This window comes from Haplochromis burtoni, unplaced genomic scaffold (assembly GCF_018398535.1).
Source record: "Haplochromis burtoni strain Fernald_Lab_line unplaced genomic scaffold, NCSU_Asbu1 Contig_16, whole genome shotgun sequence".
In the NCBI taxonomy this organism is placed as follows: domain Eukaryota; kingdom Metazoa; phylum Chordata; class Actinopteri; order Cichliformes; family Cichlidae; genus Haplochromis; species Haplochromis burtoni.
In genome coordinates, this window is record NW_024582377.1 from 510,388 (window position 1) to 534,915 (window position 24,528).

At 41.6% G+C, this 24,528-nt stretch overlaps 2 protein-coding genes across 9 annotated transcripts in view; both read left to right on the forward strand.

Moving 5' to 3' along the window:
- eml1 (EMAP like 1) overlaps positions 1–23,051 on the forward strand; it is a 52,679-nt gene extending 29,628 nt beyond the window's left edge. For 3 of the 8 annotated variants that reach the window (XM_042218176.1, XM_042218172.1, XM_042218175.1), the window contains exons 2-25: positions 593–775; positions 1,019–1,072; positions 3,720–3,858; positions 5,026–5,073; positions 6,619–6,747; positions 6,953–6,981; positions 9,349–9,375; positions 12,327–12,456; positions 13,569–13,718; positions 14,309–14,378; positions 14,928–15,038; positions 15,536–15,631; positions 15,748–15,882; positions 16,031–16,130; positions 16,574–16,725; positions 17,212–17,337; positions 17,594–17,725; positions 18,344–18,411; positions 18,538–18,626; positions 19,908–20,005; positions 20,309–20,396; positions 20,711–20,806; positions 20,901–21,031; positions 21,112–23,051. In XM_042218176.1, the coding sequence (XP_042074110.1) occupies positions 593–775; positions 1,019–1,072; positions 3,720–3,858; positions 5,026–5,073; positions 6,619–6,747; positions 6,953–6,981; positions 9,349–9,375; positions 12,327–12,456; positions 13,569–13,718; positions 14,309–14,378; positions 14,928–15,038; positions 15,536–15,631; positions 15,748–15,882; positions 16,031–16,130; positions 16,574–16,725; positions 17,212–17,337; positions 17,594–17,725; positions 18,344–18,411; positions 18,538–18,626; positions 19,908–20,005; positions 20,309–20,396; positions 20,711–20,806; positions 20,901–21,031; positions 21,112–21,237 (2,507 nt within the window). In that variant the 3' untranslated portion in view covers positions 21,238–23,051. The remainder of the gene's footprint in view (positions 1–592; positions 776–1,018; positions 1,073–3,719; positions 3,859–5,025; positions 5,074–6,618; positions 6,748–6,952; positions 6,982–9,348; positions 9,376–12,326; positions 12,457–13,568; positions 13,719–14,308; positions 14,379–14,927; positions 15,039–15,535; positions 15,632–15,747; positions 15,883–16,030; positions 16,131–16,573; positions 16,726–17,211; positions 17,338–17,593; positions 17,726–18,343; positions 18,412–18,537; positions 18,627–19,907; positions 20,006–20,308; positions 20,397–20,710; positions 20,807–20,900; positions 21,032–21,111) is intronic. The other 5 variants (XM_042218173.1, XM_042218174.1, XM_042218177.1 and 2 more) reach the window with 5 other exon arrangements.
- Positions 23,052–24,033: 982 nt separating this feature from the next.
- The window catches only part of evla (Enah/Vasp-like a), a 38,414-nt gene continuing 37,919 nt past the window's right edge, over positions 24,034–24,528 (forward strand). The window contains exon 1 of the mRNA XM_042218182.1: positions 24,034–24,522. Within this exon, the coding sequence (XP_042074116.1) occupies positions 24,518–24,522 (5 nt within the window). The 5' untranslated portion in view covers positions 24,034–24,517. The remainder of the gene's footprint in view (positions 24,523–24,528) is intronic.

Below are 24,528 nucleotides of genomic sequence, written 5' to 3' on the forward strand. Positions count from 1 at the left end.
TGTGTGTGTGTGTGTGTGTGTGTGTGTGTGTGTGTGTGTGTGTGTGTGTGTGTGATCATTAATGAAGTGGACCCTGGTGGCCTATGCTTGGCCTTTATTAGTGTGTCAAGTGGAGAGGTGGTAATAATGTGTTAAGTTAGTTTAAGATCAGAGAACAGACACTAAAACCAGGCTGGCGAACAGTCTTCATAGTCAAAGATGCTGAAAGTATAAAAGGATAAAAGTGAGTTCAGGGTTTGAAAGTTGTAGCCGCCTGTACTCAGGAAATGTCTTCTGTTACCCAGCATGCCTGCAAATATGCTGATATGTGACTACATTTGTATAAGCGTATATTAAAGCCTATTAAAAAAGTATTTTTGACATCTTGAGACGTGTATTTGCCTTTTCGCTGTAAATTAGATGATGAAATTAACAAAGCCACAGTGGACATTCCATGATTTCCCCCACAGCTCATTTTTGTGGAAACTGAATAATTGACACTGTTCTATGCAGCATTAATAGCCTTTGATAATGTGACATTATCTGAAAAACCACTGTTTACTTTTCTCATTAGTTTTCTGCGTTTTCTAACGTGAGCTCACTGCGTCCTCAGATGACAGTGCGTCAGCGGCCAGCAGTATGGAGGTGACCGACCGCATCGCCTCCCTGGAGCAGAGGGTCCAGATGCAGGAGGATGAGATTCAGCTGCTCAAGTCCGCTCTAGCTGACGTGGTCCGCAGACTCAATGTGTCTGAAGAGCAGCAGGCCATGGGTGCACGCAGAGGACCCACCAAAGGTAACATACAGTCCAGCACAAAGCCTAGGGGCTTGCTATTACAGTATATGCATCACACACAGACTGGCTTGCACACGTGGTTTTTCAGGACTCTTGTGTCTGTTTTTCCACTCTGACCTGTCGATGCTGATCTTCAAATCCCGCTAGTTTTCTTTCATCTGACTCATCGCTCTCCTCTCCTTCCTGTCCCATCTCCTCTTGGACTGTGTTGTCTTGTTGAATGCTTTTGCCTTACATGTATAGACCCCGCTATGATGAGAAAATCTCCCTCAGCAGACAGCAATGTTGGGAAGCCAGGTAGGCTCACTGTGTAGCCTGACTGCACTAACCAGACCTGGTATTGTGTCACTGCCTGCCCTGCTACTATTATCCTAAATATATAGTATTTCACCAGGAAATGCACAGTTGCATTCAATACGGCTCACTGCACTGTGATCCGAGTTTGAAGACAGATCTTTGTGGGAATTTGTGTCAGCACAAAAACTGTTTTATGAGGTTTTGTTTGATAAGAGCCAGGCTAGCGTTCTCCTTTGTTTCCTGTCTTTCTGGTAAGCTCACTAGCTGCTGGCTGTAGCTTCCCACTGAACAGAGGCTGTATTGATTTTCACAACTCTCTCTCTGGAATGAAAAGGAATAAGAAAGCATCCCAACCTATTCGGCTGAGGTGTAGGGTTAAATCAACACCTCCCTGACACAGGCTCAGTTTATTTTCCAAAGTCCAGAATGTGATTCACCTTCACGAATGGTTTTATCATAAGTCAAAGGCACAGTTGCTAAACCTTAAAATGCCTCACTCTGATGATCCCTCCACCTGGTGTCACACAGCTGCATGCTCTTCTCATCTGTGCTGAAAACATTGCATAAACTTTAAAAAAGCGAGCCCCAGAGAGTGATAAAAGGTAGACTTTTTTCACATGTTTTTTGCATTTTTATTGCTTAACAATACTGCATGCATCGATTTTTCAGTGGAGATGTGTAAACTTTGGTCATGAAATCGTGCTGTCACTCCTGAGGCTGATAAAGGCTGCATGGGAAATCAGCTGCACTTCATGTGTTTCAAGTCCTCACATGTGCTTTAGAGTAATGAAGCAAAAGCAGATTAGGATTCTTAGCTGCTGCCAGCTCCATTCTCAGGACGGATGGAGTTTCAGTTTGATTGGGGAAGTGGAGGATGACTCGGACTCATTGTTCCCCACCAGCAGTCTGCTTTCCCTCGACTGAAGCACAGTGATCTGATTCAGAAAGTTTAACCCAGTCGGGCTGACTGCATGTGGACAATCGTGTACACAGAGGAGCACACGCATTTGTCTTCTTTAACATGCTAACAAAATTACAAACCTCGTTTTGCCCCTGCTGCGTAATTACTACATGAAAGATAACAGAGGGAGTGTGTGCACAGGCCTGAGTATCAATGTGTGTCTGGATGAAGCAGTGTCTATTAAATATTTATCACTGCAGATAAAGCTGCAGCTTGGATCTGTTAGTCTATGCTGCCTGAATGAATTGTGTGTGTGCGTGCGTGTGTGTCGGTGGGTGGGTGTGTGTGTCAGTTTTTCTGATACCACTCCATTTTCTACAAACTGTATTCCATCTCAATGAGAAACCTTTAAAACAATTACATTTAAATTTAGTTTACTTGTTTATATATAATCACTTAATCTTCTCCCTCTTTTTTAACCTGAAGATATAAAACACTGTGCAGTTATTTCCCATCTCTGAACCCTCACATTGGAATTATATTTACATTTGGGAAACAAAACCCTGAAAGTCAAACTACGCTCACTGGCCAGTTCATTAGTTACCCCTTGCTAGTACCGGGTTGGAGCACATTTTGTCTTCAAAGCTGCCTTAATGGTATGAATCCAACAATTCCATCTTGATTTGGAATCTGCTGCACATCCGTAATTGGAATCTCCCCGTCCACCACATCCCAAAGGAGGACCCTAACATCCTATCCAAATATCACAGCGGAATAGGCAACGCTTTTTCAGTAATCTTTTGCCCAGTGTTGGTGAGCCTGAGTGAACTGTAGCCTCAGTTTCTTATTCTTCACTAACAAGATTGGTAACTGGTGTGGTCTTCTGCTACTGTAGCCCATCTGCTTCAAGGTTGTGTGTTCAGGGATGTTTCCTTCTTCATGCCTTTGTTGAGTTACTGTTGCATTCCTATCAGCTTGAAGCAGTCTGACCGTTCTTCTCTGACCTCAGGCATCAATGAGGCATTTTCACCCAGGAGCCTGAAGCTCATTGGACACTTTCTATTTTTCAGGCCATTCTCTGTAACACTAAAGGTGGTTGCGTGGCATAATCGCAGCAGATGAGCAGTTTCTCAAACCGACCAATGAGTCAAGGTCATGCATTGAGCTACTGCCAAGTGATTGGTTGGTTAGATATTTGTGTTAACAAGCAGTTGAGCAAGTGTATCTAATGAAATGACCAGTGAGTATATATTGTGTATATTAAATGACACAAACGTGTCTATAAACCTATACAGTAGGCCAGTGGCAACCCTGGGGGCATTTTTGGGAAAACCAGCACTACTGTACATTTCATTTATCCGTGTTTCTACAAAAACATGAAGAAATATTTCAATAAATCCATGACATGGCAGCGCATGGTTTGACTCGGCATGGCATGTGTCCAGGACTTATCCATCCTCAGCTCCTTTTGCCCCAGCAGGAAGCCCCCCCACCCCCACCCTCCCCAAACCCATGGTCACTCTAAGAAAAAAGAAATTTTTACATGTTGAGTGTTCAGCTAAAAGCAAAGTAAACTATCTTCAGATCAAGAATTCTGAGTTTAATTGTTTGTTGACTCCAAATTCAATGAATGTGTAGACAAATAACCGAGGTGGCAGTACATACAGCGTTATTTTAAATACACTACAGGTGCTGACTCTGATACTGGTTCTTTCTGAACGCGTCATGTCGTCCTCTTTCTTCCAGCCAGGCCAATGATCGCCACCCTGCCGTTACGGCCCACAGTAAACAACGGGACCGTCCTACCAAAGAAAGGCAGCGGGACTCTGCCATCCCCATCTGGATCTGGATCCAGGAAGGACACCAGCGCGCCAGCCAACAAGACGTAAGGAAACCCAGTATGACTGTAAATGTATTTGAGCATTTTTTTCCTCTGCTCTTCTTTGTCTGTTCATTATAATCGATTTTAAGGAGGCTATCGGCATTTCTGGAAACCTTTTGCTTCCTTAGAGCAACTTGAAGGTGTGGACTGTCAGAGTCAGCAGATTTTGTCTTGTTTTTCTACAAAATCCCAAGCGTCATTAAAACCGCTGGAAAGATTTATTGTTCTTCACCCCAGAAGTTTTATGTGTCTCGACATTTCTTCCCTCATGTCTGCCTGTGCCACGCCAGGTCATTTCAGCCATAAATCATCACATTTCTGGCTTTTTATCATCCACACACATTGACATTTAACAGCCCTGATAAAGGGAGACAAAGCATTTTCATCATCTGCTGCTCTGTGTTCTTTGTGCGTCCGTGCGTTTACAGGTGAATATGGAATGCAGGTTATCAATCTTGCCTGCCAGCATAACAATCGCCTTTCCCCATTCTCTGATGACATTAACTAAATCAGATGAAGCCTGGCACACAGCAGGGGCCTGCTCCAGTCCGCGCAAATGTTAACTCTGCTTCTCCGCCTCTCTTTTAGAAGTATTAAACTCAGGAGCTCAAGCTTTGACACTGAAAAGATCTTTTTTTAAATGTATATTTCATTATATATATATCCAACCCTGAATAGTCATAGTTTTAGGGTTGTCTAGTTCCAGGCTTGGCATCGTGACATGAAACAGCACTTTCTTAGTTGAAGGATGATGAGTGGCACTGGAGACTAATGATTAGCCCAACTGTTTTTACTTGTTATGTTGGCATGGCTGTGAATCAGTGTTAACTTAAGATATGACATATGGGTCTCTTGCTACTTTTTAGGGAAAATCAAATCCATCTTCCCTGTGGAGGCAACGTCAGGCTAAAGATGGAAATAGAGTGAACGCCGATAACACAATAGCAGCAAATCTTATACCCCTTAAAGTCTTTAGTTTTTAGTTGTATTCCAAGATAGAGTTATTTCTCATCAGATATCTCTTCCGTGTAGTCTCCTGTATTGTGCTGGGTCCTCCCCATCTTTTTCCTGTCTTCATTGTCTGTCTCTGATTATATGTCGTTTCCCACTGTGATGCATTCTGTTTATGTCTCATTCACCTATGTTGTTATGTCCTGCCACTCTGTCCAGTTTCTCCTCCCTGTCTCGTTCCTCCAGAATTCTCTATCTGCCCCTCAGGTGAGACTATCACCACGTTACAGTATGCTGTAGATTTATACAGCGCTTAACTGATCTAACACATGCTTAACTCGATCTCCAGTTTTTAAAATCGCTCACTAAATTATATGAATTTTTTTTTTTATTCGGTGTGATTAATCATATGTTTTTTAAGTCTTTGGTGCAGTGTGTGTGTTATTTGCTGTGCCTGTGTGGGATTACTTAAACTGCAGACTGATCACAATCCCATCAGCACTGGTGTACACAGAACAGCCTTCAAAGCCCTGTGGTCCAATTACTGTGATTCCTCATGGGATAACGCGGCAAACAACAGTGTCTCTCTTTCTCTCACTCTTCTTTCCATCCTGTTCTCTTCTTTAATGAACAAACACACACAGAAGTTATCCCAGAAGGGATAACAGCCACCGGCCAGTTTTAGAATTTGAATAGACTCTCCTCCCATAGGGTGGATTAGGTGACTCGGCCTGCTGGTCATTGGACTGCTGATGGAGCCTTTTTATTGTTGTGAATGGGCAGGCTGCCGGCACCACCAATATGCAGATTTACAGAGGTCTGTGCAGATGCTGTGGTTATTATAATCACAGAGGAGTAAACACAGTAAAACTCTGAGGAAACGGCACTGTGCGGTTTTGTAAAAAGTTGTTTCTTTCTTCTTCCCAACTTTTATTGGACCTGATGTCCTCAACTTCCCTGTTTTGCTGTTAGTGAGGTAGCAGTGTTTGCTAAGCAGGCCCAATGATCAGTGGTTCTTCACACTGGGCTGCAAGGACCCTCTGCAGGTTAACAACCGATAACCATTCTCAAGGTGTAACAAACCTCTACTGCTGCTGCACAGTTTGACCTCCTAGTGAATGGAGATGGCGTGAGTAAATGAACATCTCTATTCATGCTACCATTATAAAGGTGTCCCTGGATGATGTCCTTGCCTGAAAGGGGTGCATGGCCCCAAAAAGTTTGAGGTTTAATAATCTTCTAAGAAAGATGCTTCGAGTGCTGAAAGGTGTTCTTAATCTCCTCAAACAACTTTGCTCATACTGCTTACTTGTAATCAGTAATACTAATATTACATAATATTCACACACACTCACACTCTGATAGGAGCATCTCAGGGTTCAGTATTTTACCTAAGGATAGTTCAGCATCCAGGCTGGAGGATCAAACCACCAACCTTTCAATTAGTGCACAGCCGCTCTACATCCTGAGCCACAGCCAGGAGGTAGAGCGGGGATAAAGCTATTCTAGTACTTAAGTTGTGTAGTAATGCAGCAAAAGCAGCAACAAGCAGGGTTTATTTATGTAATGAATTAATCCAGAATTAAATTAATCTGTATTACTTAGTATTTAGCCGTCTGCCAGCTTTGCCCTATTTGTGAGTGGCCGGTTGTCTCTAGGTGCCAGACGGGGACAAATCTGAGCTGATTAAGGGGGAAAAAATGTATACATCTGGATGAAAACTTTACCAGATGGCATTTTCAGAAAAAGCAGCATCCGGTAAGTTTTGTGACCTATTTCTTGTGACTTTGTCTTCCATCCTTTTAATCACAGCACTGTGAGGAGAGCCAATTCTAATGAACAAATGGGGACACTCAATCGGAAAGATTCAGGTGACTCCAAGGGCAACCGAACCCGAGCCGGATCCACCGGAAGCAACTCCAGCGGCAAAAGGAGTGACAGGTTAGGCAGAACCAGCAGTGAATCAGTTTTTCTCCATTCGGCGCCACATGGAAGCTAAGATGTATAACAATGTTTGTGTTTTGCAAACCAGAAACTACAAGGTTTTTCTTATAAGGATCTTTCAAATTAAAACATACAGTAGCGATGGTTTACCCAAAGTTGGGGTGCTGATTGACAGCTGTCTGTTTACTCGTTTACTTTGCAGCAAACAGAGGGACCCAGTGTTCAATGCAGGTAAGAAGCGTCTCCTTTATGGCTGTCTGGCCTTGATGACTATGTGTTTCCAAGCTATGATCCAACTCATTGAGAGCCATTACATAAAAGATGCTCAGTGGTTCTCTGTGTCAGTCGGAGGTCAATGCATTTTTTTAGAAATCCTGTTAAAATACAGAATTATGTATTCACTTTTTTGTTTATCCCTAAAAGGAAGCAGTGCAAGAGATGCCTTGAACTGTTTTCTGTACCCAGACGACCACTGACGGCTAACACACAATGCTTTGTCTTAGTGTTCATTTTCTCCATTATTTCCTCCCTCACAAGTAACAAGCATCCTACATCCTCATCTTCAAATTGCCATTTGTCTTTTTTTTTTTTTGTAATAAGTTCTTCCTGCTTCTTATGTTAAACTGAACTTTTGGTTGCACTGCTAAACAGTTTGTCATTTATACTCAGTTAAAAAAGCAGATCCTAATATTGCCCAGTGAGCTGATAAACGTCCTCTGCTTTTGTTGAAGAGATTCAAATGCATAAATATATCAATAGCAAGCCTTCAGGAGCTTTTCCAAGTAAATCAGAACTTTACAGGAAACCTTTTAAGGGTTTGTCTTTGAGGCCACAAACAATGATATAAAGTACACTCCTGGGTAAACTGTTATAGCTAATTGCATTGGAATTTGCTATAGTAACTTTCTAGCTAATTAAATTAGCGGCCAGGTGATTTCCATAAAACGATATAAACGTTTTTAATAGCGGAAGGAGTGCAAGGTTAATATGACTCACGTAATATGTGATATTAGTGCAGAAATGAGAAAAAGTACGGTGGCCCTGAAAGGTCAAATGTTTAACTTAAGAAAACACCAGCAAAAATTCTGCAAAAGTACACAAAATAAAATAAAAAACCTTTACAAAAAAAAACTAAACAAAACTCACAAAACAGAACGTGTTTTGGGGGGACAATAATGTGACGGAACAGCAGCGGAAGTGACATGCTAACAGTTAACGGCTAAAAGCAAACAAGCATCTACAGAATTATATGAGTTATGAGACTAAAACACTCAGTACCTTGTATCTTTTTCCTCCTCACAACACTGAGGCGTCTTCCGCTTCTTTTAAGTTTGTCTCAGGGCGATTCTTCCCATGTTTTGGTTTCTGTCACTTATGCAGCCGTTCCGTCATGGTAATGCTTCCCCCAAGAACACAAGTTTTCGGTTTTCTTTACTTCCATTGTGGGTCTTTTTTTGGATTTTTTTTCTTATCTGCATTTCTGTTGTGTTTTGTGTACTTTAGCAGCATTTTTTTATTTGCTGGTGTTTTCTTAAATCGTAGTGCATTTGACCTCTCTGAGTTACTGTAAATTTTAAAAAGTTAAAAACATACAAGCATCTAACAGCTGAAAAATTCCTCTCAAGAAAATCCTTCAATCTGATGCTTTGAATCTTTTTGAATCATGCACCTCACAGGTGAACCAGGTCTTACACGGTGTATCCTTTGAACAAAATCCAGAAAGCACATTGTAACAAGACAATGGGACTGAATATAAAATTAGATGACTATTGATCAGAATTTCCATATCCAGCATGCTATTGATTTCTGCCTAAATTGCACCGCTGCGTTTCATCTGGTTCCATATTTACTCGGCTCGATCTACAGAACGAGACAAAGCTTTACCAGGTTTCTGTCTGTGTTATGAAAAGATAAAACAGTGTGCAGCTTACTGATCCAGCACATGTCACAAACTGCTTAAATATTCAGAAGTTTAAGGCCATAGTTTAAAAGAAAAAAGAAAAACAGAAATTTACGACACAAAAAAGGATCGAATGAGCCAGTCGATATTCCCGCTAATTTATTTCACTTATGTCATGCTCTGATGATTTAGGCTAATTGATCATAGGCAGTTTGATAGGCATAACCTATCACTATGTGACAATAAACCAATGTGAGCAATAATTGCAGTCTTAGCTTTTATCTCATGCTTGCCTTCAGGACATGAACGTAAAATGCTACATTTGATATTCAGTAAAAAATAGTCTTTGTCCTCACATTAAACTAATCTAACAAAATAGACATTTTTCTTTGTTTTTAGCTTAACAAGGACTAAAAAGGTTAGTAGATGGGGGTCAGGTGGGGGCTTTAATTTAATTATTCACTTACAGTGTAGGAGCAGAGGGTGGAGCACCAGGAAACGAGCATTGATTCTTTTGGCCATTTAAGGAAAGTAGCCATTAGGAATGAGGCTGATTCATTAAGAACATTACGGAGAGAAGCTGCTGTTCATTAAAACCAGTAAACAGGAAGTTCACTCATATTAGGACAGACCAGGAAGTGAGGAAGCGATGCCACGCCTCACCTGGTGCTTGTGTGTCTCTCTGTGACCTTTACAAGGAATGCGACGTGTGACCCACTGCAAAGGTAGGCCACTCACCCCCGTCCCCTAATACCCATCCGCTCCCAGTTATCCACAGCTCTCTGGACACTGCAGACAATTTGTTCTGATCTCTGAACACATATCACTTTTGCTCTAAGCCTCAAAAGCTATTTTACTCTTCTGGATAAAATATGGAGTATAACTCTGAAATTTCAACTCATAGTTTTGTTCACCTCCAACTTTTAGGTATCTAAAACTTTCGCAGTACACAGAAAGCTGTCCAGACAGGGGCAGGAGTGGGTTCACAAAAATTGTGTGAACATAGCCTTCCCTGGATTAATTAACATAAAAACGCCCACACCTCCTACCTAACCTCCACCGAGTGCTGCATCAGAGTGGGATTGCAGTGTTTGCAGTTTACTTATTATTCAGCTGTGGGCGAAGCTGCCGCCTTACCACAGTTGTGCCTGTTTGCTCACAGCCTCACTTTCGCTCACAGGCATTTAGTCTCTGTCACCATAGTAACCACACAAAGATTTCTGACACTTGCTGCCTCGCAGTCGCTTTGAGTTTTTCTGCGAACTCTTTAAATCCTCTGTTCTCAGATCCTTCGCTTCAGTTCAGAGCATGTAGATTTGCCACTGCTTATTACCTCCCCACCCTCAAAGTGAATATTTGCATTACAAACACACTGAGTATCTGATTTTGGGTAGTTCCTATTGAAGTCTGTTTGATTTTTTTTTTCAGCTTGTAGTTTTCTCACACAGCCTGACGAGTGTGAGTGTGTGTTTGTGTGTGTGTGTTTGTGTGTGTGTGGTCCCCTTCAGATGAGTGTTTGAACAAAACTGACCAAAGTGAAAGCCAAGCCCACTTCTTTACAGATATATTGGTGTTTGCACAGCCTTGTTACAGGGGAATGTAATCTTTAAAACAAACAATGAGATGATTGTGAGCATTTCGTTGCTAAAAGCATCTGGTTCCAACATTTCAGGCTAGTGACTTCTTAAAAGAAGTCGTGTGTGTGTGTGTGTGTGTGTGTGTGTGTTGTGTGTGTGTGTGTGTGTGTGTGTGGTGTGTGTGTGTGTAGCCTCTTGTCGCAGACTGGACGCATTTGTGTTTTTGAGAAGTTAACCCCCAAAAAGGTGTTGTTTACCCCCTAAACCTTTCATGTTAATGTTTTTAATTAAAATAAAACCTGAAAAAAACAACACTGAAGTTAGACTTTCAGTCCAATTTGATTAATCGGAAATTCAGCAATAAAGCTTTTTTTAAATGTAATTAAGAGATTATAGCCACATAAAATATAGCAGTTATAAAATATATGGTCTTTTTTTGTAACACCATTTTCTTTATTTTGCAATCTCTTCCAAAGGCTGTAAATTATGATCTCCATTTATAGTAAAATAGAGGATAATGCAGGGAATGCTTTTAGGGCGTGGCTACCCGCAATTGTGCTATGTCTTAAGTTTTTTAAACCAGAAATGATACCCAAGGCACAAATCTGACTGAGAAACCCAGATGGCCAGAACCAGTATTGTCAACTCAAAGCATTAATATGCAAACCAGTTGACAACCATGACTGCTGCCATCATTTATATACAGTTTATGTAAAGGCTCCAAAACCAGGTTTCGAATGACTGAGGGGGAGATCTTATATGAGACCAACTAAAAATGACAAATTTAATTTGCATTGCTCAACAGATACTAAATTACTACTTTTCTAAATATATCCCAGTCTTCAACAATATGCTGGCTTAAATTGGGAATAATTTCCATAGTTTCCCTGTGTCCTACCAGTTTCATAATTCTTGTACTTAATGTAAAAAAAACTTCATGTGTCTAACTTCTTGCATTTCTTGATCCTGCTTTGTCCCTATTTTGCCCTCTTCATCTGTCCGGCCCTGACAACCTCTATTGCCCCGCTTCATCAACAACTCCCCTGCTCTTTCTCCTTATCTATGTTATAGTCACAGTACAGATTTACCTCAGCCGCTCTACAAAGTTGACTGGGAAAGGCAGCGTCCCTGCAGCTTCAGGGGTAACAACCCGTTCAGCCGCCAACACACAACAAACCTCAGAAATCAGCAGGGCCAGCAGGGCCAAAAAAGGCAACTCTGCTAAGGTTTCAGTGGCCAGAACGACCCCGAATTTTAGCATCCAGTTGAGGAAGTCAGGGAGCCTGTCATCCTACTCTCCCCTTAATACACCCAGCTACCGCAGCCCTATTAAATCCCCCAGCCAGTACTTCCAGATTTGTTATTAGCAAACATAAGCAAGCTTATCTAGAGAGGACAGCATGTTTTATGTCTAAAGTAATAAAGGAAGATTCATGATTTTAAATCTGATCTTTCCCTTTAAAAACAACACAAGGAAAGAATCAGAGAAAAAGCAGCAAAATGAGTACAAAAACCTTTAAAGCCATCGCTTTGATCCATTAGTCAACCTTTCTGATTATCTGTTAACATTAAAGTTTATTTTGTTCATTTTGGTTTCCTTCTGCATGGTTTATTTTGCATGTTTTAAAATGATTTCTCAGTGTTTCCTCTTCTAAGCCTCAATCTGTTTTTTTTTCTTTTCACTGCTTCTTGTGTCTGCGTTTCATGTTGGTCAATCTCTGCTGTGAGCTGAATATTCCTGAGTTGTGAAGATTTTTAACAAAGTGTTTGCAGTTTTATTTTGTGCTGCTTCTTGTCATATATGTGTTTTGAAATGGCCAATAAAAGTCCATTAAAAAGCTGTTTGTCTTCCCAAGCTCTGTCATTTTTTGATCATCTCACATCACTTCATCCTCTCGTCTTGTCTTACACTCAGTATTATCACCCTTGTCATTCACACCATAATGGATGTATTAAGTAGCAGTGCTGTGTGTGCTTCTGTTTTGCCGTATAGTAAAAAAAATGACACTGTAAGTGATTTAATTCCACCCAGGATTCAGGGGTTCTGTGTTTGTGCATCTAAACATTATCTCACCGATTATTCTTGTTGCCTTTTCTAGAGGAGGGTTATGTGAAAATGTATTTGAAAGGTCGCCCCGTCACCATGTACATGCCCAAAGACCAAGTGGACAGCTACTGCCTGGAGGCAAGAGCAGAGCTACCTAGCAACAAACTCAAGCTGGACTGGGTGTATCCTTTTACTGCAACCTATTTGCCAAATACCGGAGGCAGGGAGCTTGTGTGAGAGCATTTTGACATGTTTTGAACAGAAAAAGTTCAAGTATAATCCCACTTTCTGATTTGGAAAGTTTCTCAAAGTAATCATCTGAGGAACTCCACATTGTGATGTAGTTGTGGGAGTTAAGAGGAGGAAGGCGCGAGCCTGTCCTTTTGCTTTCCCTGCTTGTCAGAGCAGATCTGTTCAGATGTTCATTTTCACCGGATTGTGCTGCCGCTGTCGGAGCCGGGCTCATCGCTCTGCGGCCTGGAGTCAGTAATAACCTGCGCACAGCTGGCAGGCTAAAGCACGGCCAGTCAGCAGCTCCTCTTGTGCTGTTTTATTTTTACTTTGTGTCACTGCGGTTTTATTTCTTTGCTTCTTTTGTTCGTTGATGAAGGAGTGAATATAGCTGGTTGTTAAGCCTGTCACGAACCCAGAGGCAAAACAGAAAATGATCAAATCTGATAAGGAAAGCACAAACAACAAACACACCGACAGAAATACAAACGTGGGCCGTGCATTTTGGATATGATGAATTACCCATTTTTAAAATGGACCTATATAGCTTTTGGTTGTTTTCTTTTGCAGTGAAGAATGTCCACATTAAACATGCCGAAAGTGTAATTCAACAATAATATGAATAGAGCAGCATGTAATGCTTTAAAAAGCTCTAAACGCTTGGTTTCAGACCGTTTTCCTTGGATCTACATGATGTCAAAGAGACTGAAATCTTTAATGCAGTCATCTCAGCCTTAGAAGCCCCTCCCACCCACTGTTCAAGTGTTCTGTTTGCAAGTGGCAGCCAATCAGAAGAAAGGCGAGATTAGCTCACTCAGTGGATGAAATGAAAAGAATGAAGACAAAGGATTCCTTTTCACTATGAATCATGCAAAGCTAATTTTATAGTCTATTATTTTTGCTTCTCCTGATCTCAGTTTTAATCCACACCGTTTAAATTTATGAATGCTACACAAATGAAAGCACATAGCTGTTTGTGATTAAAGAAAGCAGAGCAAAACATGTGTTATAAACCCATTTAGGGTTTTCCTTTCTTTCATTCCTTGACCGCTTTCTTGTTCAGCTATGGCTACCGTGGTCGAGACTGTCGCTCCAACCTTTACTTGCTCCCCACTGGAGAAACGGTGTATTTCATCGCCTCCGTGGTCGTCCTGTTTAACGTGGACGAGCGGTTGCAGAGACACTACACCGGACACACAGACGACATCAAATGGTAAGAGACGTCAGCAGCCCAGATCGAGTCTTTAATCTCGCTCTCATCTCTTTGCTCCTTTTGTATCTCCTATTCCTGACAAATACACAACTGACTCATGTAACTACAGCAGGCGAAGTAACAGGTGCACTCAAGTGTTGCATTCAGGCACAAGGCTGAAAGTATATTTGTAGGAAAGCTCGGAGTGCAGTGAGAGTAACCTTGAGCAGTCACTGCCATGATTATGTTATCACACGCTGAGGTTAATAAAAGTTCAGCTTATTAATCACCAGTTTGGATTACAGATCAGAGGATGAATCAGAGAGATTCTCGCTCCTTTTAAGACAAAGTGTTTGAACTTCCTGCGAGTGGTGCTGCACCGCCAAAGCCCCCAAAGGAATTCATCTTAATATGTTTAATTTCCCTCCACAGTTTGACGCAGACAGCGTGTGGTAGCTACAGCGAATATCATATTCATATCTTTAAAAAGCTCACTCACCAAAAGCAGCCTTTCATGTCCTGGGAGCACATGGCTCATCTTTATTCAAACGGTCCTTTGATGTCAAAAAGCCTGTTTTCACGTCTACTTTTCACGTCTTTCTCTCCACCAGCCTGGCTGTCCACCCTGATAAAATCACCATAGCAACTGGGCAGGTGGCGGGCACCTCCTCAGACGGAAAAGTAAGTGAGATCTGCTCCTTATGTTTTATCAAGTTATCTGTTATCATTTTTGATTTATTGTGTTTGGGTGTAAATTCTATTTTCTTGAAGGAACAGATTTACCTAATTCTGGCAGAGAGTTCCTGCATCCAGCGGTCACTTTTTTAGGTACACCTTACTCTTACAGAGTTGGACCCCTTTTTTCCTTCCAAACTGCTTTAATTGTCTATGGAAACATTTCTCAAAGATGTTGGTTCATGTTGACATGATAACATCACGCAGATGCTGCAGAAATGTTGGAGCACAGCCATGATGCAACCTAAACAGCCTTTGGGTTGTGGTGGAGATCTGGTGGCTGTGGAGAGCATTTGTGAGCAGTGAACTCATCGCCGTGTTCAAGAAACTAGCGTAACCCTGGCTGATTAGATATTTGCATTAATAAGCAGCTGAGCTGTATCTAATAAAGTGGCCAGTGAGTGTATTTTTCTCAGTGAATTTGCTTCTTCAAGCCGTACGTCACATCGAACTGATGTGTCGTGCCGATGGTTGTGTGCACTCCCTGTCTGGCAGCAGCTGGCTCCTCACGTTCGTGTGTGGGACTCCGTCAGCCTCAACACCCTCCATGTTCTGGGCACCGGCTTCTTTGACAGAGCGCTCGTCTGCTTGGCTTTCTCCAAGTCGGTGAGGAAACCCCCTCTGACACACTTAAATAAATAAATTAGTGACTTCATAAATTAATTACAATGTCACAAACTGCATGAACTGATGTATAAATTGTGACATAAGTTCATATTTTGTCTAAATTTCTTTTGTTTTTTATTAACCTTGGTTTCCCATTTAGTTTGTTCTATATTTAATTAATTCTTCATTTCTACTGCAAGGACAGGCGCTGTCATTCACAGCAGGTCGGAGGTTAACTTCACCTCTGTTGGTTTATCAGTGCCAAGCTCACAATATATAGTTCAAGCACTCAGATAATCTAGTAAAAATTAATACTGTCAGTAAATTAGTCTTAAATTATTCATTGGCTACATTAATTTTTAATATGTTTTTATTACACTTAATGAATTGATCATTTATTTATTGAGTCCATTTATTACTTTATTCATTTTTTATTTTGACAGTTCCAGTTCTCTGTAAAATTAACCTCTTTATTTTCAAAACATTTTTAATGTCAGAACGGAGGAAACACACTTTGTGTCGTCGACGACTCCAACGACCACGTCCTCTCTGTGTGGGACTGGCAGAAAGAGGACAGGCTGGCTGAAGTTAAGGTATCTGCACATGTATTGTGTGATTTCTTTGTGATTGCCTCAGTAGGCTCAGTGTTTAATGTTTCTCCTGAGCTTCATTCTTTCTTTTCTTTTTTTTCCCACGTGTTTTGGCTCAGTGCTCCAACGAATCGGTGTTTGCTGCGGACTTTCACCCCACAGACAGCAACATCGTGGTGACGTGTGGCAAGTCCCATCTATATTTCTGGAACCTGGAGAAAGGCATGCTGGTCAAGAAGCAGGGACTGTTTGAGGTAGGACTGTTCCTCACATGTTAGGAAGCATATTCACATCTAGAGTCATGACAGCATGTAATGTCATGAGTTGTTGCGTTGCTATATATAGAAATTTGGGGGTAGCTGAGCAAAATTCAGTTCATGTATGTTCTTGTGTTTACTGCAGAAACAAGAGAAGCCCAAGTTTGTGTTGTGCGTGACCTTCGCGGAAAATGGAGACGCTATAACCGGAGACTCGAGTGGGAACATCCTGGTGTGGGGAAAAGGTACTTGACTGTTTCACGCTCGCCTGTGAAAAGGATCATGTCTGTAGAGTGTACACAGTGAGTGAGTCTGCAGAGAAAGAGAGCGTACCACGGCTGAAAATAGGGGTGTGGTCAAAAATAGAAAAAGCTGTGTGCTTTCACCTGACTCGCAGAAGAAGTGTGCGTCAGAAGCACAACGGAAAAAAAACAAATAATGATTCTGTCTGCGAAGGATTTTGTGGTTATAAGCTCGAAGATGCGTCACTGTGGTGGTGGAATCAGGAGACTAGGAGTCAAAGATGTGTCTCGATCTGAACTGTTTTATATAAAAGGAAAAGAAGGTGCAGGAGATGTGCAGTCTTACAGTTTTATACCCTCATCACACCATCTGTCTCTGTAAGTTTATCTGCCCTCTGCGTACAGTCGACCTTTACGCCCTTCTCTGTCCCATCTTCATTGTGCAGGCACTAATCGCATCAGCCACGTCATCCAAGGAGCTCACGAAGGCAGCATCTTTGCTCTGTGCATGCTGAGGAACGGCACTCTGGTGTCTGGGGGGAAAGACCGCAGGCTCATTTCCTGGGACAGCAGCTACCAGCAGACACAAACGGTGGAGGTGAGAAAGCAAAAACGCTCTGAGGCAAATGCAAAGTTTATAAATTACACATAATTTTACAGATGGGGTACACTAGTCATGCTGTTAAGCATTTGACAGAATCCTTGGGTTTTTAATGCTTAGTTGCTCAGCTCTATAGCTCTTAATGATGCACCAGAAGCACACACTGTTAAGATGTATTAATAAAATGTTAAGCTGAATATCAAGCACCTTCCTCCAAGTAGGTCTCAGTCTGGAATATTAGCCAGAATTTGCATGCATGCCTGAGGCGACTGACTATGCATTCTGAATACTGCATCTTATTATAAATATTACAGAGGATAAGATGGATTTGTGCTTTCAAAGAGATTCACAGGCATTTATAGCAATGACACTCGGGGTTCACATTGACTGTATTATTATTATAAATTAGCTTGTCTTGCCTGAGGCAGCTGTTAGGTTCCAGGTGAAGCGGTGCTGTGCATGATCGCTGCTTTTTCTCTACAGGTGCCTGAGTTGTTTGGTCCCATCCGGACTATAGCAGAGGGCAGAGGGGAGAGTGTGCTCATCGGGACCACAAAGAACTTTGTTTTGAAAGGCAGTTTGGATGGAGAGTTCATGCCCATTACACAGGTACATGCAGCAGTCAGGTTTATCGCTACATTGGCTGTCCAATAGGAGGGTTCCTTCTTCTTCCTTTCCTGAGAACCTACTACTAGCTCATCTCAAGTTCATGCAGATGAAAATCAAATTTTAATGAATAAATGAATGTGTTTGATTAAGTTACAACAGGATGTGTTCAAATGCTTTGCACAACCCCAAAACAGTAGGTTGCTGATTAGTTTTATCAGCTTTGTTTCTTTCTCTTTCTTTCTCTTCTTTTCTGCAGGGTCACACTGATGAGTTGTGGGGTTTAGCCATCCATCCCTGGAAACCTCAGTTCCTGACCTGTGGGTATGACAGGCAGGTCTGTCTGTGGGACTCAAGCTCCCATCAGCTGATCTGGTCCAAGAGCCTGGAAGTAAGTTTAGGCAACACTGGCCCCTGGGGTCAGTCACTGGAATTACACAGCAAACATATGAAGATCATTTTTATGTCTATTAGAATAAACAGGACATCAAGTAGCAAAAGTGCATGTACACATTTACAGCAAAGCTATCAGCATAACATTATTTATACTTTATATAAATTTGGATTATTTGAATTATTGATCACATTAAAGATTCCCTCCAAATACATTTCATAACACAATTCAGTAAAAAATAAATCTTCTTTTTCTATTGCATCTATTTCTTCTCTCTTGCTAAAGAAATCAATTTATATGTGTGATCCCAGTCATACGAGTGAGATGTGAAGTGCTTAACTGATTCCGATTTTGATTAGCATGATGCTATACATCTTCTACATGACTGAGATCATCATTTTCAATGTCTGTGCACTGTAGACTACAAAAGTAGAGCTCACAAAATCATGCTCATATGTACCAAACGCATCTTAAATTTAAGGCAAGCAGTGAAACCAGGAGATAAACGTAAAAGCTGCACACAAGCGAATCTGCATAGTGAGGTAACAATAATCAAAACCCATTAATGAGTGAAGGGGTGGACTTTAAATGTCATATTCTTTCTTCTTCTCACAGGATGCTGCACAGTCAGCAGGTTTCCATCCTTCTGGAGCTGTGGTTGCTGTAGGAACCCAGACGGGCAGGTATAGACACCATCACCAAAAAGCATTTAGTGCCAATGCGCTTGGTTAAGAGATACAGCCTTTACTTTACAGCTAAAAAAAAAAGTATTTAAAAGATTTTGATCGGTTCTGTCATCAATCCTGCAGGTGGCTGGTACTGGACACAGACTCTAAGGATTTAGTCACAATGCACACAGATGGGAATGAGCAGCTGTCGGTTATGCGCTATGGGCCAGGTATGGTGTTAATCTCATGTTTGTGTATTAATGTTAGGAAAATTAAGAAGACTACACAGAAGACTTGTATGTGTTGTAGTTTATGTTGATTGAAGACAGCTAAAACTGCCAAAATCAAAACAAAAGAAGTCATATACTCATGAGCCACTTTATTAGGTACACCTCTCTTCGACCCCATTTTGCCTCCAGAACAGGCTTAATTGTTTGCGGCATCGATTCAACAATGAGCTGGAAACATACTGACATGATAGCAAACATCACGTTCCATCCTGTCCCAAAGGTGCTCTACTTCATTGAGAACTGGTGACTGTGGAGGCCGTTTGAATACGGTGAACTCAAAGCCAGTTTGAGTGTTGTGACATGGCACATTGTCTTGCAGCTATCAGACGATGGGTTCACTGTGGTCATAAAGGGATGGACATGGTCATTTGTGGAGTTTAAACAATGATCACTTGGTACTAAAGAATGCCAAGAAAATATCCCCTGTACTATTACACCAGAATCAGCCTGAACCAAAAATACAGGGCAGGGTGGATCCCTGCTGTTATATTGTTTATGTGAAATCCGCTTAAGCTTAAAGCAGTCTGGCCATTCTTCTCTGACCTTTGGCATCAAAAATGCACTTTCGCCCAGAGAACTGCTGCTCGCTGGATATTTTCTCCTTTTCCAACCATTCTCTGTAAACCCTGGAGATGGTTGTGTGGGAAAATCCCACGTCAGCAGTTTCGAAACACTCCTGCCTGGCACCAACAGTCACATAAATCACCCTTCTTCTCCAGTCTGGTGCTCAGATTGAACTTCAGCAGTCTTGACCATGTCTACATGCCTAAATGACTGAGATGCTGCCATGTGATTGGCTAATTATAGCCTTCTTGTTAACAAGAAGTGGAACAGGTGTACCTAATGAAGTGATCAGTGAGTGTATATGAATTACCAAGTAATATTGTTATAAAAACCAAAAAGTTAATACAACCAGCTAACTGCGCTAACACGTTGACGCCGTGCAGCCCCGCACGGGGTGATCGGCGTTAATTCGCTAACGGAGATTTGCTGCATTAATGCAGTTAAACGTCATTTTAACAAGATTAACGCTACCAGCACTAATATATATTAGGTAATGAACATCTGCTATACCTGCAGCATCAGATGTATCGCCTCCCTCCTCACAGTGGATATCCATCTACAACAGTCTAGTTAATTATTTGCCATCTGCACACCTGTTTTTTAATTTATATTTCATTTTATGACCTCTAATGTTCCTCTTTTCTTCATCTTATATAGATGGTAACTTCCTGGCCATCGGATCCCACGACAACTACATCTATATCTACGCTGTGGCAGAAAATGGGAGGAAGTACAGTCGAGTGGGGAAGTGCTCGGTGAGCACCTGTATTTATAATCCCCCTCATCCTTTATTTCAAGTTCCTTTCTGCTTCACCTTTATCTTTAGCTCCCTCCTCAGTTCTGCATTCCAGTGCTTTCTGGATGTGTGTTTACAGAGAACCGGCAAAGTCATAAATAACAACCCCCAGAGTCATACCCTGCTGAGACTATGCATCAACATTTCTAGGATTATTTATAGTTCTTGGATACCCATACTGACTCCACTCTGAAAATACTGTGAAGTGTGTGTTGCTGTGTGTGTCTGAGATGCATTTTGAAACTTTTCTAACTTCTCCCAGGGTCACTCCAGTTTCATCACTCATCTGGACTGGTCTGTGGACTCTCAGTACCTGGTATCAAATTCAGGCGACTATGAGATACTGTACTGTAAGTCACTTATCCTCAGGTTTCCTTTATAATCCTTAAAAATGCCACGAAATCTAGTAAAGTTGGCCTAAAATGATTTTTCCCCTTTCATGCATTCATGAAACTAGTCACTGTGCAAAACTGTGTTCACAACCAGCTCTGAGGTAGCAGGAGAGCACAAACTTGGTTGTGCATTTGAGCAATCTTAGTTAGTTTCGTAAGATGTTGAGTGTAAAGTTTTCAGTCACAGCAATTTGGAGTTGGCATGCCCAACAGCACCCATTCTAAGCCACGCTAAGACCTGTTGTGTATTTGCTTTGTATTTGTTTCCTCAGGGATCCCATCAGTGTGTAAACAGGTGGTCAGCGTGGAGACAACCAGAGATATTGAGTGGGCCACCCACACCTGCACTCTGGGCTTCCAGGTCTTTGGTAAGTGGCGGATCCTTTGATCTCCCTCTTTACGTGTATGTTGGTGTTTAATTGTGCATTCAGTAGAAATTTCCGGCGCCCTCTGCTTCCCCAGGCCTGTGGCCCGACGGCTCAGACGGCACCGACATCAACGCCGTGTGCAGATCCAACGATAAGAGCCTCCTGGTTACCGGAGACGACTTTGGGAAGGTCCACCTCTTCTCATACCCCTGCTCACAGTTCAGGGTGAGATGCTGCTCACGGTGATGTTAAGCAGGATATTCGGCTCAGTATCGAAAAACTGTGTTGTTTTTGTTTCTTTCCAGGCTCCCAGCCATGTTTACGGTGGCCACAGCAGTCACGTGACCAATGTAACCTTCCTGTATGATGACAGCTGCCTGGTGTCGACAGGTGGGAAGGACATGAGCGTGATGCAGTGGAGGATAGTCTGAGCGAGCACAGAAATGGATACTGTCCAGCTTCTCGCTGCTGCTGCTGCGGCTGAAGCAAAGTGAACCAAACTGCACTAAACTGAACCAAACCAAACTGAAACGAACTCAGACGCTAACACAGATGTGGATCTGAATGAACTGAAGTGGTTTTGATTGAAGAGAAACTTTTTGACCTGAGGTTTCCTTTCCCCGATCCACACACAGATCTTAACTGCGACAAACTGTCGGGGGTCTGACATGCGCCTGCTTGAAAGACAAAAATCCTCTTATTTCCCCCTTTCTCTGTCTCCGCACTACATGTAAAAAGAAATCTCCCCCTCGCGTACTGTAGCCTTGCACCCAGCGACATTAAACAAAACAAATCAAACGGATCAATGCGAAAACCAAAGGCCCTGTCTGACCCGATGGGTGCGTTTTTACAGTTTGGCTTCACTGTCCTTGTGTAGTACACACTCCTGCCACCAGATAATGGACTGAAGAGGTTTGTTTTGCTGCCTTTCAGAGCCCCTCCAGACTGAACTGGAGATCCGAGAACACTGCAACAAAAACTGTGCACAGAAAAAAATACAGTGTGATTTTTTTCTAATTGTCAAACTTTTATTTTGTATTTAACAACTCAGGAAAGCACTAGTGAAGCAAGGCCCTTCCCCGTTTTGTTAACACTGTCACATCAGAAAGAGTCTCTGAAAAAACATCTCACTAAAATATCCAAACGTCTCATTAACGGTTAATATTAGATCCAACTTTTGTTCAGCCATTATTGCTTTGTTGGTTTTGTGGGACTGAGGAGGATACTGTGAGTGAGGAGGTTGTTACCCACTATTTAAAACCAGAAGGATCTAATAAGAAATTTATTTGAACATATTCAAATTGTTTGTGCTTCCATCTCTTTACACAGGACCCCTTTCCTATTATTTATTGATTGTGCGTAAAATCCTTCACTGCCAGCTTGATTTCCTTTGACCCTTTTTCCTGCAATAAATCTCTGTTTAGATCGGTAGATGTACTAAAAAGTTTGAAACTGAGGACGCTGTGGGTGAAATATACACTATTTTGGTTTGCTAGGTTTCTCTGACTTTTGCCTGGAGTGCAAGGAGAATCAAAATGAAGCGTATGCTGAGGTTTTCAGTGATGTGAAGCCCTTTCAAATCTGTGTCTTTCCACTTTTTATTGTACCTACATCAGTTTATGAAGGGGAAGAATGAGACCATTACACTGTAACTGTCTGATGTGCTTCTCAGCTGTGCGCCATCAGTCACTGGCAAGATATTTAACAGAACTGTTGAGATGTTTTTTGGGGGTTTTTTCTATAATGCACTGCTTCTGCCTGATTTTAAAAAAGAAATACAGCAGGTCTATTAAGCTAATTAACATTTAGCACTTACTGGAGCTTTTCATAAACCAATGTCTGCTCTCAGGCTTTAAAGCTGTCTGCCATCCGATCAGCGGTACGATGTGTAGCATGTCACACTCCTTATGGTTAACAGAAAAGCCAAATGAGCACACGTGCATGAGTAAATGGGACTTTTTTTTTACGTGATAATTGGTTGGGGTTTAGCTGATTTTAGTGTGAACATAGCTGCTGCTGTTATGAGGCACACTGAGGTGGTTTAAAAATCCTGAAGGCTGGCTGATTGTTTTATCGGTTTATGTCCTTTTATCAGGAAAATTTCAGATCTTTTAACAACAGTGATTTAAAGCTGCCACTCTACAGAGTGAATGTAACATTTATTTGTCTTACCACTTTAACACTTGGGGCTGCAAAATACCATTGAACATTAAAATCTCTCTGGAAGTAAATGATGAAATACAAATGATGTGTTGTCTTATATTTTTCACTGTTGTCGTTTTGTTGTTTAATTCTTTCTTTGACATGTTGGCTTTTGTTTTATTGAAAATTCTAACAAAGGAAATCCACTCACAGGGACTATAGAGTGGAAATTGAAATCAGTTAGTTGTAAAAACAAAAAACAAAAAAAACGACATTTCACTCTAAAGCAGAATACAACATTTGTAGTACTTTAGACCCCCTGGAGGGCTAATAACAATATATATAATATATATATATATATATAAATGATAATAGTATATATATACATATATATATACATTATATACTTATATAACATATATACTAACATATATATTATGTAAAATTATATGTATATTGAAGAGACTACCAGTGAGGATTCTCTTGACTAACATATGACCTGATGACTTGGTAGTAAACTTGGTAGTAGTACATTAAGACAATTATTTTGCACCACACCAGCCAAGCACCTCAGTTCTCTATAGCAACTATTCGAGGGAGTAATTTCTGTTAAGAGCCTGAGGTTAGTTAGAAAGAACAAAGCTGACCTCATAAAATAGTTGAAAAAAATTCAATAGAAATTAATAAAAGAAATGTAAAAAGCAAAAAAATATTTTAAGAAAATAATCATATAAATGCAATGATGCAGGGCTGAGATAGATTGTGGTCGTCCGACCAGAGATATCGCTAGCTCCAGGACATCGGGCTAGCGATTTTGCAAGCCCTGATGTGTAAATCAATAAATAGAATGTAAAATCAAATTGGAAGACGAATAAATAGAGGATTAATTAAACGGTAAAGAAATACACAAGCAAATCAAAATAAATATAAATATTTTTGTGTGTGTGTCTGTTTACTAACAATCATTTGTTTAGTTAGCTTTATTTTTGGCTCATGTGGTCCTCCATACATTAGGGGGCTAGACCAGACTACTTGTTTGCCTGCTGAGACTCTGACGGGTGGGGTACTTAGGGGGCGTCAGTTCCCTGCATGTGTGCGTCTTGGCCGCAGGTGGGCAGCATTGAGCCGGTCAGCTCGCACCCCCTCCCCTCTCCCTTTGCACGCCGTATTAGCATTTTCCCCAAAATCTGTCCATCTCACCAAAACACTCCGAATGGGAAGAAAATATGGCATGAAGGAGGCGGCTGACGACCACGGTTCACCGTCTTCTACCGAGCGCGAGCACCGACTGAACATGGACTTAAGGACACGCGGCGTAAGCAGCAGCGCGTGCGGAGAGCAGAGACAACGGAGCACAAAGCGGATGGAAGAAAACGCTCGGGTTGTCGCTTAGCGTTTCACGACCCATCCTCAGCCTGTGAAATCGCCACAGACGCGCAGAGAGGACACAAGGTGGAGGCCGGCGGGCTGCTCCGAGCCTCACACGAGGGTATATACTGAAATAATAGCGGGACGTATTGAGCAGCCTCATCAGTGCCATCAGCCCCGGTTGAATAAAAGAGGAGGAAAATGAGGTAAGC